Source organism: Leptodactylus fuscus, chromosome 3 (assembly GCF_031893055.1).
Source record: "Leptodactylus fuscus isolate aLepFus1 chromosome 3, aLepFus1.hap2, whole genome shotgun sequence".
NCBI lineage: Eukaryota > Metazoa > Chordata > Amphibia > Anura > Leptodactylidae > Leptodactylus > Leptodactylus fuscus.
This window is the reverse complement of record NC_134267.1, coordinates 229746853-229762511: the sequence shown is the minus strand read 5'-3', so window position 1 is coordinate 229762511 and position 15659 is coordinate 229746853. Positions and strand designations below refer to the sequence as shown.

Sequence of the window (15659 nt, the reverse complement as noted above, 5' to 3'; positions counted from 1 at the left end):
AATTTAAAACAAGATATAAGATACATGAATATTATAGGTAGGGAAGGGATGTGTAAGGACATGACCGCAACCGACCGAACAGGATAAAAGAAGAACATGCCGACAGTGACTTCTAGCGCCAATATATACTGTTTATTCGGCAATCTGTCACTACATTGGTCACATAGCTTTGCTACAGACCTATAAATGGAATATACAAAGCAGCAGGAAGACAGAGCGAGCCAAGTGAAACATTGAGATTATGTTTTCTTTTTCTTCCTTTTGCATAGACAGGTTTCAGTACAATTTTTTAACATAACTGGATGATCACACACATTGCGCTCTATCGCCTCGCCACAATTTTGATAGTCATCTTGATGTTCACAGTAATTTTCTGTACAAAACACAACAAAAGAATCTTTATTACAGTACAGATCCTATAGATAATGTAGCTTATTGAACATCTTCAAGAATCACCACTGTTGCCTTGAGGTGCCTCCAAGAATAAAACTTCAGATCCTGCCTAATACCAGTCCTGCATTATAGTTTATGGGATCCTCAGGTGTCCGCGGGTAACTACTTTTTTTTAGCGGACAGGCTCTCCGTCTTTCGGGTCCCAATTCGACCACTTTGTCCTCCTTTAGGGCACATTGAGTCCTTTTTTAGGGCATATTGAGTCAGGACAGAGAGCTGCTCTAGGGGTCCCAACTCTTTTCGGGTAAGTTTACATGAGGTTTTTTGGATCGGTACTTGAGGCGGAAGCCGGGTAGCCAAAACTGAAAGCCGGTGCACTGCACCTGCATCCATCCGCGCACTCCACTCCGGATTAGGCACAATGAATGGGACTAGTCCAGAGGAGGGAGTATCTTCAGGCCGAGATGCCTCAAGATTCGGCCTGAAGATACTCCCTCTTCTGGACTAGTCCCATTCATTGCGCCTAATCCGGAGCGGATGAGATCTCGCTTCTCCCGGAAAAAACTCCTGAGTGGCTCCCATTGATTTCAATGGGAGCGGTCTCTTTAATCAGGGTTTTGAGGTGGATACCCTTACGTGTATTGAACTGCAGTGAAAGAACAGCAGCTACATGGACATAAGAAATCTCAGAAACTTTATCGGAGAGTATTGTGAGCATGTGCAGAGGTCAGTGAAAAGAGTGGCAGTAAGGTGGATTGCATTAAATAGACTCTCATTAGAATCCCTTTTTTCAGGACTACCACGTCGGAACAGCCTTAAGAAAAGGCTATTCTTCTCCACGCCGCACCGTTCCAGTGATATTCCCGATTTTCTCCATATGTAAAAGAGTCTCTAGACAGCACAGGGGGTGGGTTCCTCTGCACTCAAACAGCACAGGTCTGCTGTCTGAATACTCTCCAGCGACGCCCTTCTTCTACAGCTGTGCGCACCCTCTTGAGCCTTCTTCCGGTGAGACTGTGTTCACTCATTTTGTGGTCATTGAAAAATGGCCGACAAGACATGCGCAGTCGGCTCTGATGGTCGGCCATTTTTCTGTGGCCGCTCCTTGAGCGTACTGCGCATGTAGTTCTACATGTAGTTCCACAGAGTACAGAGCATATTGAGCATGCTTAGAAGCTCTGTACTGGCATCACTTACGTGTTGGATGCCGGTGAGCAGTGTCGCCGGAAGAAAATGCAGGAGGATGTAGAAGAAGAAGAGTCTTCAAGCAGCAAAGGGGACACCCCGGTGCTGTTTGAGTGCAGGGGGACCGCCCCAGTGCAGTTTGCAGACTTATTTGCATACGAAGAAAATTGGGAATATCACCGGAACGGCAGTGTGGAGAAGAATTCTAAAGGTAGGGGAAGAATAGCCTTTCTTAAGGCTATTTCGACATGGTAGTACTGAAAAAAGGGATTCTAATGATAAATTTCCTTTAAAAAGAGTACTTGTAATACCATGCCTGGCCACATGGTGTGCTGCAAGTCAAAAATACAATACACATTATTAACACCTGGACAACCTATGTTTAGTATGAACATCTGCTACAAGTTGACGGTACAGTTTTAACTAGCAGCGCTCCATGTGGCTAAATGGGGTATTGCAAATAAAATGTAATATTTATACAGTATCTTTAGAAGTATGGATTCTGTTCTGTGCTTCTGCTTATAATGGCACTGCTGGATTTATGATAACTTTACGATTGAAGATAACCCAATAACAGCATTGGGGTGTGGGCCCAGGGTGTACTGTGGGCGCACAAGGTGTTATACTTACTGCAGAGATTGTTGCCATCACAAGCTGTATCACAAAGGCTGCACGGTTCTCCTTTAGTATATGGATAAGCCTCTTTTCCTGGTCGATTTCCTCTGAAAGAAAACAAGGTTAAATGATACAACTATTTATACATGTATTACTGTAAACCTTAGGCTATGTCCTGCAGGTTTGTCTGAATTGCACCATTGTTAAAAGCCACTTGAAATGGGGTGTTTTTTTGCTGAAAGATTTACAGTGAGGTGTGTGTGTGTGTGTGTGTGTGTGTGTGTGTGTGTGTGTGTGTGTGTGGGTGTGTGTGGGGGGGGGGGGGCGTGGCTAGCCTTCCAAGGGACCGGACGCACTCTCCTGTGCTCCTTGTATGACTCCCTTAATCTACTGTTTCTCGGAGTCATCTGGACTTTATCAGCTACCGACTGACCCCGAGGCTCTCCCCCAAACCTCAGTCAGTATTAGGGGTTCTCTGGACTTGCTTTGACATAGATTTGTGGTGTTCTACACACTGCAGCCTACCTTCCGCTCGGTGCCCGGCCGCCATCTTGGATCCCGGACCCGCCCGGACTCTTGTGGCCTACTCTCTGCGGCAGAGTGACTCTCATCCACCCTATCGCCCTTGCCTGTCCCTGCATGCACCTCTCATATCTTCCTCGAGCCGTTTGCCTGCCCAGTCTGCTGTGAGGCCTACTTTTGGAGCCACGGCCACTATCTTGGAATATTGCGGCCAACTACATACCCGGCATCTCTTCTAGCTGCCGACCTGCAGGACCACCTTCTATTGCCCTACGGCTGTTTCCGGTCCTGGTTCCCCCTGCAATGGTCGCACTCAGCTCCTCTCCGTCACCTCAGGGCCCCTGTACAAGTCTGCAGACTACTTTTAGCCACCAAAACCACTAGGACTGCCATCTTGGGCCCTGCACCAGCATTATACCGACACTTTTTTACATCCCCAGGGTGCACACTGCATCATATACAGAGGATCCCTCTTCTCCTCTCTTACCTGTGGGAAATCCTTCACTTACTGGCGAATAACAGTAAGTACCCCAGGTCCCCTATCTTCCTTTACTCATCTCACTAACACCCATATCTGGGAATGCCACATAAGGTTGAACATTGCTGCTCCTCCCTGGACTGTTTGCCAACCTTGCCTGGTCACTTGGATAGTTCCTCCTGGCAGTGATTTCAGCAGGGCGAAGGGAGTGTTGAGCCCCTACTCCAACATCAGGGGGGCTCCTTGCCTTCCCCCCATCCCGGCTCCCCCTCCTGTCTTGCTCTACAGCACGTATTATATGAATCCACAACAGCCTAGGACCTGCATGGCTCTGTCTACTATATGATGGACTGGCACTATGTTTAACTGAATTCTTCATCGGTCTGTCCACTGTGGCTCACTGCACCCAAGCCCACATTTTGTCACCTCAGCCTGCTATCTGAAGCCTGTTGATTATCCGGTTTCCAAGCTGATTTTTTGCTACATTGCAGACATGTCTAGGAGGAAATCCTCTGCATCCAAAGTTCCCAGAAAGTTAACAGAGTTCTTTGCTCTCCCTCCTTCTGACCAGCAGTCGTCCTCCAGCCTGACCCCTTGCAGGCAGTCGCCTCCCTGAAGCCACTGAAATTCTCCGGCCCGGACAGATTCTCTGGGGCATACTATAAGAAATATGTTTCAATACTGGCACCACACTTGCTGAATGTGTTCCGTAGGGCTGTGAAGGAGCAGAGGCTCCCGGAGGAGATGCTGGCCACCACTGTGATCACCTTCCCTAAACTTTGTAAGCCCCTGGTAAGCCTGCTAATTTCAGACCCATTTCTTTACTAAATGTGGACGTAAAATTATACGCCAAGATTCTAGCAGAGCGTCTAGTGCATCTGCTCCCCCAATTAGTTAAACAAGACCAGGTGGGATTAGTCATGGGCAGACAGGCTCCGGATGGCACCTGTAGGTTTATCAATCTGTATCAAGAGGCTGTATTCCGCTATGATTAAGGGACACTAAAAATCTGTCCCGAAACGCGTCAGCGGTTTTTGGTTTTATTTCCACATTTTTCTATCTTTTTCTCACTATGCTCTGTTGTTAAACCTCTGAATGTATTCACCCACTTGGGGTGAGTCCTTTTAAAAGTATGAAATAAAGTTTTTTTGAGTTTTAACCTCCTCTGAGCTGCAGATCCTTCAAACTTTGTTTGAATCCTTTTTGGAATTTTTTCTCATCGTTTATCAATCTTATTCAGAGAGCCAAAAAAGCCTTTGATAGAGTCCACTGAGGCTATCTGGATCATCTCTTGGATGTTTTTGGCTTGGGCAAAGTATTTAAGGCTGCAATAATGGCTCTGTACTACTGCCTATCGGCGCGGGTGTTATCCTCCGGTTTCCTGTCTGACCCGTTTCGCAGTTGCAATGGTACCTGACAGGGCTGTCCCCTTTCGCCTATCATATTTGCTCTGGTGATGGAGCCACTGGCGGAAAGTATTAGGGCTAAGGAGCAGATTGTGGGGATTAATGTTGGCCATCAGCAGCATAAGATTGGACTTTATGCGGATGATGTCCTCCTTTCTCTAGCTGATCCTCTGCATGGCATGGCCCAGGAAGGAAGCGGACACTGGATGATGCTGAAACAGGGCACAGGAAAGGTTTCATGATTTTACACACCTTCCCTGCTTCCTAAAATAGCCACTTTGCTGGATTCATGTGACGCAATGCACCCAAATTGCGGTTTGTTAAAGAGCAACATTTTTGGAAAATTTGAAAAACAATTTAATGAAAATCTGTTAAAAATGGATTCAAAACATTGCCATTTGACAATGTGAAATGTATCTGAGATATCAGATGTATCTTCCTTAGGGCTCGTTCACATCTGCGCCCCAGGTCTCCGTTTTGCAGGCTTCCGTTTCCTGCCCGAAAATGGGCAGGAAACGGAAACCTGCAGGCATTTTTCAAACCCTGCGGCAAATCAACACTGGTTCTGCAGCAGGCTCGTCCTTGCTAGGAGCAGGCAGCTCGCTGTTATGAGGGAGCTTACTTTTTCTCATAGGAATGAATTGACCACCGTTGATTGGCCAGTGTACAGCATTCAGCCAATCAACGCTGGTTCTGCCGAAGGCTCGTCTGAGGAGGCGGAGTCTAAGATCGGACCACAGCAGTCTCCAGTGTGGTCCGATTTTAGACTCCGCCCCCTCACAGACGAGCCTCCGGCAGAACCAGTGTTGATTGGCCGAATGCTGTACACTGGCCAATCAACGCTGGTCAATTCATTACTATGAGAAAAAGTAAGCTCCCTCATAACAGCAAGCTGCCAGCTCTCCTGACTAGCAAGGACGAGCCTGCCGCAGAACCAGCGTTGATTTGCCGAATGCTATACACTGTATAGCATTCGGCCAATCAACGCTGGCTCTGAATCGAAAATTTACTGTGAATAGCTAGTAGTCTTCAATCGAGTACGGATATTTAGAATACCGTAGTATTCAATCGAATACTACTCGCTCATCTCTAGTCAGAGTGTCTGCTGCTTTAAAAACAAAATGTTGTGGCGAAAAAAAATCAAGTGTCAAACCACGTTTTTTTTCACTGTTTTGCCTCTGATAAAAATTTGAATAAAGGTTAAAGGCCACATCTACAGTGTCTTGCAAATCAATTCAAACCCCTTGAACTTTTTTTCACATTTTGTCACCTTATAACCACAAACATATATATTTTATTGGGATTTTAAGTGATAGACCAACACAAAGTAGCAGACAATTGTGAAGTTGGAGGAAAATAGTAAATGGTTTTCAGAATTTTAATCAAATAAAAATCTGAAAAGTGACATGCAAAAGTATTTAGCTCTGTGTACTCTGATACACCTAAATAAAATCCAGTGAACACAATGGTCTTCAGAAGTCACTTAATGAGTTAATAGAGTCCAACTGTGTTTAATTTAGTCTTAGTATTAATACACCTGTTCTGTGAAGGCCTTAGTGGTTTCTTAGAGAACACTGGTGAACAAACAGCATCATGAAGACCAAGGAACTCACCATAAAGGCCAGAGATAAACTTATTGCAAGCCGATGGCTGGTCAGGTAATGGAGGGGGGTGTACATCTTACCGAGACTACTCAGGTGGGTGAGATGAGAAAACTCCAGGAATGTTTGTTCTCAACAGACAACTTTCGTCTGCTGAGCATTTAGGTAAGTGCTAAGTATTGGGCTGTATTTTTGGGAATGACAGGTAGGTTTGGTAGTGGGACCTGTCATTCCATCCCCCTCCAGTCCACACTTTGGGGATGATCCAGCAGTGACTCAGCTGTTGAGAGTCTCCTCGTCTAGGAGGCTTAAGAAGTCAACTCCAGCAGCAGATCTTTGGCAGAGCTTGGCTGGAGTGCCAAACAGAGAGGTCGTTTTTTGGAGCTGTGTCCTGAATGATTCTACTGGCTTTTTGGATTTCTGTTATTCTAGGTGAGGTAACCTATTCTATGTTTAGTTAGAGCCTAGCCGGGCAGGTATTTATTTTTGTATTGTTTCCATTTGTTGCTGCACTACCTTTTTGAGTGAAAATAAAACTCTACTATTGGTTTGGACAAAAAAAAAAAAACTGGACTTGCGCGTCTATGCCACCCCACCTAGCAACTACAGACCCTGACATTATGGAGAAGTTTAAAGCAGGGTTAGGTTATAAAAATATATCCCAAGCTTTCAGCATCCCAAGGAGCACTGTAAAATCATTATCCAAAAATGGAAAAAGTATTCTACAACTGCAATCCTATCAAGACATGACCGTCCACCTAAACTAACAGATCAAGCAAGGAGATCACTGGTCAGAGAAGCAGCCAAGAGGCCCATGGTCACTCTGGAGGAACTACAGCTTTGCTCCCACTGATTTCAATATGCACTGAGATTCAGTGCAGATGTCGGCTAATATACAGTGGACAGAACTTTCTGCTTCCTGCCCTGTATTCTGTACAGGATTGGCTATGGAGTTGGCTCCATACAGCTCATTGGTCCCTGTGATAGGTGTCAGCTCCCTACTGATCAGGTATTTAATGGCCTAACCTGAGTATAGACCATAAAAAAAAATATGCATGGAAAACCGCTTTAATATACCCCCCTAATGCCCCACACTTTAAGGAGCTTGGCCAGTATAATTTTATTTTTATAATAAATATAATATATATAATATAATAATAATAAATCTCAAGAAAATACATTAAGTTTGTGGTTGTAAGGTAAGAAAATGTTGAAGGGGTATGAATACTTTTGTAAGCCACTGTACACTATGTTATTTAGATAGGTATCTAGGAGTCCTAAGAGTATTCTACACTATGTTTTATAGATAGGTTCCTAGGAGTCCTAAGAGTATTCTACACTATGTATTATAGATAGGTTCCTAGGAGCCCTAAGAGTGTTCTACACTATGTTTTATAGATAGGTTCCTAGGAGCACTGACAGTATTCTACACTATGTTTTATAGATAGCTTCCCAGGAGCCCTGACAGTGTTCTACACTATGTTTTATAGATAGGTTCCTAGGAGCCCTGACAGTGTTCTACACTATGTTTTATAGATAGGTTCCTAGGAGCCCTGACAGTGTTCTACACTATGTTTTATAGATAGGTTCCTAGGAGTCCTGACAGTATTCTACACTATGTTTTATAGATAGGTTCCTAGGACCTCTGACAGTGTTCTATACTATGTTTTATAGATAGATTCCTAAGAGCCCTGACAGTGTTCTACACTATGTTTTATAGATAGGTTCCTAGGACCCCTGTCAGTGTTATTGTTATGGTTTGCTGGGTTTATTAAAAAAAAAAAAAAAATTAAACCCAAAGGAGCCCGCTGGGCTCTGGACCACAGAAGCGCACTGGTGTGAACAGCGTCTGACAGTTAGACGCCACTGCCATCCCTCTACACACCCTAGTTCGTTCTGTTAAATCACAGCGGCCTGTGTAGGTCAGAGCAGCCGCAAAAGGACTCAGTCTAGACAGCACTCCTGTGCTAGACTGTCCACAATTAGCTAGTGTTCACACAGTGGCTTCCTGAGGCACACCTAGCAGCTACCAACTTAAAGTTTTTAGAAATAGAGTTCTACCTGAACTACAATTCTGCCTAACTAAATTTCTAACTAGCTAGCTAGCCTAAGCACAGGCAGTGCATTTGTGAATTGACATTAGGGCAGCAGGCTGAGGAACCTCCCTCTTTATAAAGGGAAAGGGCGGTCCACTTTCGGCCAAGCCAGTTGCCCAAGGCGGAGGTGATTGGTCGATACGACTGCCAGTCACAGCCTGACCACAACCTCCGGCTGCAAGAGGGTTTAACCCTTGCTAAACCTGACTGCCGGCACAAGGAGGGAGTGACAGGCGGCAATACGCTACCGCAGAGAGACGGGCTGCGACCCGACCCCTCGGCCGCAGTTTCCGCACAGTCCTAACAGTTATACACTATGTTTTATATATAGATTCCTAAGAGCCCTGACAGTGTTCTACACTATGTTTTATAGATAGGTCCCTAGGAGCCCTGACAGTGTTCTACACTATGTATTATAGATAGGTTCCTAGTAGCCCTGACAGTGTTCTACATTATGTTTTATAGATAGGTTCCTAGGAGCCCTGACAGTATTCTACACTATGTATTATAGATAGGTTCCTAGGAGCCCTGACAGTATTCTACACTATGTTTTATAGATAGGTTCCTAGGAGCCCTGACAGTATTCTACACTATGTTTTATAGATAGGTTCCTAGGAGCTCTAAGAGTATTTTACACTATGTTTTATAGATAGGTTCCTAGGAGCCCTAAGAGTATTTTACACTCTGTTTAAAGCCAATTTAAGCTGTAGTTCATACCAAACTTATTCATCCTGAAACAAAATTGAAACTTTAGATTGAAGCACCCAGATTCGAAACTAAACAAATCTTGAGAGGTTTGCTCATCACTAATTGGAACTAATTTTGAGCTATTGTAAGTTAAAAGTGTGAACATAGCCTTGTAACTATGGGTATAAAAATAATGAGAATAATACTTACGCAGTATAATAATTGCAGACATAGAAATAATAATCCATTTCTTTTACGCATTTTGTTACTGCGCATCCACATATAAAGGTATTAGCTGCAGAAATCTGTGGAGGAGAAAAGTAAAAACATTGAACATTGACTATAGCATTGCACTGTTGTAGAGTCCCAGTGAGTAAAGAACTGATTTATCTACAGCTATTATATGTGAATTTGCATTTTAACACATGTTATAGTTGAATTGTATTGTATTAATTGGAATATACCATTTCGGCTGAATTAAGCTGATGGTACAGCTCTTGACTTAAATTCTAGTCAGGGCAAGGGGAAATTGATCAGATACTGAGAATTAAATCCCCCATTCTGGAGAAGTGGTAGTGCTATTGAGCAGCACTTATATATTAAAGGGATCATATCATCATATATTTTTTTCTTAGTATCACATCAGAATTGCCTTAAGAAAGGATTTTCACCTCCTACCTTTCGTTGTCTTCTCCGCGCCGCTGTTCTGTAGGAATCCCGCTTCTTGTCGGTATGCAAATTAGTTCTCTCGCAGCACTGGGGGAGTCCCCAATGCTGCTAGAGAACTCTCTCCAGTGCCACTTTCATCTTCGTCAGGAATGTCCTCTTCATCCTCTTCTTCCGGTGCAGGTCTCAAACTTCTAGGCATCGGGCCTCGGGCGGAGCAGACTGAGCATGCCCACAGGCCACGAGAAAATGACTGCTTACCCAGTATTGTAAACCAAAATTTTCTCGTGGACTGTGGGCATGCGCAGTCTGCTCTGCCCGAAGCCTAGAAGTATGAGACCTGCGCCGGAAGAAGAGGATGAAGAGGACGTTCCTGAAAAAGATGGAGGCGGCACTGGAGAGAGTTCTCTAGCAGCATTGTGGACGCCCCCAGTGCTGTTTGAGCGATCCTCTTAAGTCTTTCTCAAGGCTCTTCATACGGGCGCCAGATTATTTTTCAATATTTTTGCTTTAGAAATTCTGCTGTCTTTGCCTGCAATGTGACCTTATTCCTTCCATTGTTTACACAGCATTGCTATAACCAAGGACCTGGGAGATAGTTACTTACTGAGTGCCAGCAGGGCAATCTGTTCAGTTAATTGCAGTTTTGCTGATAAAGTCAAGTGTTAGGATAGTACGGCAGCTGCGGCCAAGGGGTTGGGTCGCAGCCCATTCTTCTGTTGTAGCATCTTGCCGGCTGTCACCCTCTCCTTGTTACTGGCTGTCCTGCTTAGCAGGGGTTAAGTCCTTTGCAGCCGGTGGTCGTGGTCAGTCTTTTTAACTGACAGTGGTGTCAACCAATGAGCACCCGGCTTAGGCAGCTAGGCTGGCTGATCGGGACCACCCTTCCTCCCGCTGCCCTAGGCTCATTTCTAAAATATGATATGTGTGTGCAGAAGTTAGTTTGGGCAGCAAGCTGCCTTTAGTATAGGTAGGACCAGTAGGTGGTACAGGACCACTGTGTTCTAGTGTAGCGTACCAGTGCGCTATGTCCGGTGTCTGCACGTTGCTTTACCACAGCAGGGTGTGGGAAACTTCCTTCAACAGCATGTCAGCTACCTGGCTAGTAAAGCAACAGCAGGTAGCTGCAGTTAGATGCGGCTCAGTGAAGGACCTGGGAGCACACAGTCTTAGTTTGTCTCAGTCTAGCACAAGTGTATCGGTTAGACTCTAATTCCTTTAGCGGCTGGTCTGTGCGGCAGAGGCGGCCTCTGTGAAGTTTACAGAGAACACCCAGATGGTGGTGTAGCCCGGCAGTGATACTCACACCAGGTTAGCTCTGCGGTTCAGAGTCCAGTAGGGCTCCGTAGGTTTGTGGTTTATTAGTTTGTTTTTTTTTTAGTTATCCTGGTGATCGTAACATCAAGTCTGTTATCTCTCTTTGTAAACACACAGATAACACTGATTCTGTTCTGTACAAGCATCTGCATAATATCTAATCTGCAGGAGGATTGTGTGTCCTGTTCAGCAGGTGGGGGGAGGGAGGAGAAATGAAGTGAGAAGCAGACATTGCAGGCAAAGCTGAAACAAGGAGATGGGAAAATCCCTTTAACAGAAAAAAACTTAATACACAATTTAGCGATCACTGCGGCTATACAGATGCTCATTACTTATACCTATTTGTTCAAGGTGGAACACAACAAGCCTTTTACAGCATAAACAGTGAATTATCATTCACTAATACCAGCATTTAGCTGTTCTCACACTTTTTTAAAGGCATTCAATAGTGGGAAAAAAAATTGGGGGCTCATTAGCCATTGTGTTCCAAGTATACAATTACAAGCCATTTCTAAATACAGCTGCGGCAAAAATCAATAATTCTTAGCCACCAATATCCACAGTTACCTGTTATTCACACTATTATTTTAAAGGTATTTAATAGTTGGGTATTATTTTAAAGGTATTTAATTGTATTCAGAGTATACTGCTGCACATTACTCATACCTTGAGGAAGACATTCGTGACCTGAAGACATTAGTGGATGACATTGTAGCCAATTGCATTTGGGAGCCAGTTGATGTAGCGTCTTCATCTTCAATGGGGAGAAGAGGGTGGCAGTGCAAACATGAGGCAGCAGCAGAGTCAGCAGGGTGGCAGCAGAGAGACGTCAGGTGCAAAACGGGCCCGGATAGACTACCTACTTTGTAGCAGCCTACCTGCCCAGAAAACAGAGGTGCAGGGGTTCGTGGAGGCAGTGGCGGTAGCAGTCGCTTAGTGTAGAGTGTTTGGAGTAAAAACACCCTCTCGACGGTGTGGCAGTTTTTTTGTTAAGCTGCAGGGGAGGTGAATATGGCCATATGTTCGATCTGTGGGCAGAAGGTGAAGCATGGCCAAGGTGCCAATGTTGGCACCAAAGCCCTGTGTCAACATATGAAGCATCATCATCATAAAGTGGCCCGGAGGAGCAGTGGCTCCAATGTGGTGGTCCAGCCTGCTATAGAAAACGTTGCATCACCCAGTGGCACACAACCCATTTCAGGCAGTCAAGGCTCCACCACCTCAGCCTATGGAAACTGTGTGTCCTTCCTATCGTCTATATGGCCTCCAAAGGTTATTGCTACCAACGCATTATATTGACTAGCTATTCTGTGGCCTACTTATGCTGCTGCCACCTCCGCTCTCTGCCACTGGGTCACTGTATGGCCACTCATATACCGGCAAGCACACCCTGCTTGAGATGCAGTGGGAGAACAGCCTCCTACAACATAGGCTGATATGCAATGTTTCCACCCATTGGAATTCAACCCTCCATATGTTGGATCGACTATATGAACAGAGAAAAATCAATAAACGATTTCTTGATGATCCAAGTGGATAGAGGTACTCCCATGTGTAACCTTAATGTTATGGCCTCCTCACGTTGCTTCCACCTCCTCACTCTGTCACTGGGAACTGTATGGATTTCCCATTGCTACTGCAACCTCCACACTCTGCAACTGGGTCATTGTATGACTTCATAAGGCTGCTTCAATCTGCACACTCTGCCAGTGGATCACTGTAGGGCCTCGTAAGGCTGCTGCAATCTGCACTCTTTGCCACTGGTCACTGTAGGGTCTCCTCATGCCACTGCCACCTCCCCACTCTGCCACTAGGTCATTGAATGGCAGTAGCATGAGGAGGCCATACAGTGACCCAGTGGCAGAGTCTGCAGGTTGCAGCAGTCTTATGAGACCATACAGTGACCCAATGGAACAGTGGGATTGCAGCAGTAGCATGAGGAGGCCATACATTGTGCCGCTTACACAGTAAGTTGATGTAAGCGGCCACAAGAAAATGGCCATGGGCATGCGCAGTCGACTCTGCTTGAGGCCTGATGGAAGAGCCGACTGCGCATGCCTAGAAGTTTGAAACCCAGGACGGAAGAAGATGCGGAGAAAGGCGTTCCAGACAAAGATAGAGGCATTGCTAGAGATTTCTCAGGCAGCATTGGGGACGCCCCCAATGCTGTTTGAGCGCTGGGGACCGCCCCCAGTGCTGCAAGAGAACTCATTTGCATATAGAAGAAAACTGGGATTTCTACCGAATGGCGGCACGGAGAAGACATCTAAAGGTAGGAGAAGAATAGCCTTTCTTAAGGCTATTCCTACGTGTTAGGGAGAAAAAATGGGATTCCAATGATTGGATCCCTTTAAGGAGACTCTAACGCAGGTGTGAATCCAGTCTTACTAGCTGAAATATCGGTGAGGTAAATGTACTTCAACCATAACAGCAATCTAGGAGGTCTCCTGACATCATATAATAGTATTGACACTTATCAATATCAATATATAACATAAATTAGACACATGAGAAGTGATACAGCGATGCTCACCTGAGTGTAGTGTCCAGTAACCGTCCCATTTTTAGCACCTCCTCCATAGGTGAAGTTATACTTCTCATTATCCCAGATTGTAATGATATTTCTCCACGGGACAGGAAATGGTGATATCGCAATATTTTCTCCGCAAGGGTTGTCTTCAAAAATACAAAGGGAATGGAGAATTATGTAGATAATCTGTTTTCCCATAGTCCAAACAGCAGCACAACGGATGGGGTATTCCTGCCCCTGCGTGCAATCAGGACAGGTGGAACTTTTAATTAATCAAGAATCTCCCCTATAAGAAGTCAGCAGACCCCCCCCCCCCCCCTCGTGTTAGTTATAAAGAAAAAACTTCCGAAATCCTTCACAAAATTAACATAAAAATACAGGGAGGGAGCCTTGTGCTGCTGTTTGGACTGTGGGAAAACAGATTATCTACATAATCCTCTATTCCCCATACATCAAAACAGCAGCACAATGGATAGGGAGGTAGCAAGAAACCCCCCCCCTAGGATGGGACTTCCTGACAAACTGAAGTCAACACTGAGCGACCGAAGGCGACTGCCTCTGCGCTAAAATTGTCTAGCCTGTAATGCCTCACAAAGGTTAGGTGGGAACTCCAGGTTGCCACCGCGCACATCTGGTCCAGGGAGATAGAATCTCTCTGTGCACATGTCGTGGCAACTGCTCAGGTAGAATGTGCCCTTACAAACTCAGGTGGAAGTAGACCCTGAGTACTGAATTCTTGAGAGATGGCCTCCTTGATCCATCTCGCCAATGTTGTTTTAGAGGCTCTACACCAGGGGTCCTCAAACTTTTTAAACAGTGGGCCGGAGGCAGAGCAGGTCGCACAAACATCGGGAGCGGTGTCCTCCAATAGGTAAAGTGAAGTGCGCTCCATGGCCTGGACCAAGCTCCCCAGGAGCTTCATTATAAATGCACGCCTGCCGGCGTTGTCGGCAGGGCCAGACAGAAGTGCTTGGCGGGCCGCATGTGGCCCTCGGGCCGCAGTTTGGGGACCCCTGCTCTATACCCCTTGTATCTACCGGAAAAATTTACCAGAAGATTTTCTGCCCTCCTGAAGGTTCTAGTGCGTTCCAGATAGATTTGTAAGCACCTCTTTAGATCCAGGGAATGCCACCTGTCCTCCTCCTGAGAGGTGGGGGACGGAAAAAACATGGGTAGGGTAATTATATGATTAATATTCTGCCTTGACGGGACTTTTGGCATAAACCTCGGAAGATATCTCAATTATACCCTGTCTAGAAAAAATAGCAAATATGGCTCAGATGCCGCTAAAGTCTGTAATTCTCCAGTACGCTTAGCCGATGTGACGGCTAGAAGAAATGCCACTTTGCAGGAGAGGAATTTGAGTCCTACCTCTTGTAGTGGTTCAAAGGGAGCCCCACAGAGCCCCTGCAGTACCGTAGCTAAATCCCATTGGGGGATTGGGACCTGGACGGTAGGTCGGAGCCTAGCGCCCCCCCCCCCCTCCTCCCTCCCCCTCCCTTAAGAATTGACTCACCAACGGATCTTGAGACAATCTCATCCCTAATACGGCTGAAAGGGCATCTACTTGCACTTTTAATGTTGCCAGGGTGAGGCCTTTCTCCAGCCCGCTTTGCATGAACTCTAATACCGACTCTACAGTATAGCTGGTATCGCATGCTGATTCTCTGTGCACCATTGCTGGTAAATTCTACCAATCCTCATGTAGCTTCTATTTGTAGAATCTGCCCTTGAGCAGGCCAGTGTTGTCCGTGCGGCCTGTGACAATCCTTCATGTCCATATAGGGTGTGGTCAACCTCCAGGCTGTCAGGATGAACCTCTTCAGGTCCTGGCAGAGCTGCTTGTTTTGGGTTACCAGGTTGTGAAGAAGTGGAAGTCTTCAGTAGTTCCCTCGACTCATCTGTATGAGGTGGGTAAACCATGCCCTTTTCGGCCAGAACGGTATGATGGCAATCACCGATACCTGGTCCTGTCTGATCTTGGCCAATACCTTCGAAACCATGGGAAGTGGAGGGAAAATGTATGCCAGCCTGAATCTCCAAGGTATTGAAAGGGCATCTACTGCCAAGGGGTTGTCCTCCTGGTAGAGGGAACAGAACCTCTCCACCTTGGCATTGTACTGGGTGGCCATCAGATCCACCTCGGGAGACCCCACATCCGAG

The 15659-nt window shown here is 45.7% G+C and overlaps 1 protein-coding gene across 1 annotated transcript in view; it reads right to left on the bottom strand.

Annotated features, from left to right (window-relative positions):
• Positions 1-239: 239 nt before the first annotated feature.
• Positions 240-15659, bottom strand: part of LOC142198594 (cysteine-rich venom protein-like) — a 31412-nt gene continuing 15992 nt past the window's right edge. Inside the window, exons 4-7 of the mRNA XM_075269621.1 lie at positions 13500-13642; positions 9194-9288; positions 2209-2300; positions 240-373 (exon numbers count right to left, since the gene is read on the bottom strand). Coding sequence (XP_075125722.1) covers positions 240-373; positions 2209-2300; positions 9194-9288; positions 13500-13642 — 464 coding nt within the window. The remainder of the gene's footprint in view (positions 374-2208; positions 2301-9193; positions 9289-13499; positions 13643-15659) is intronic.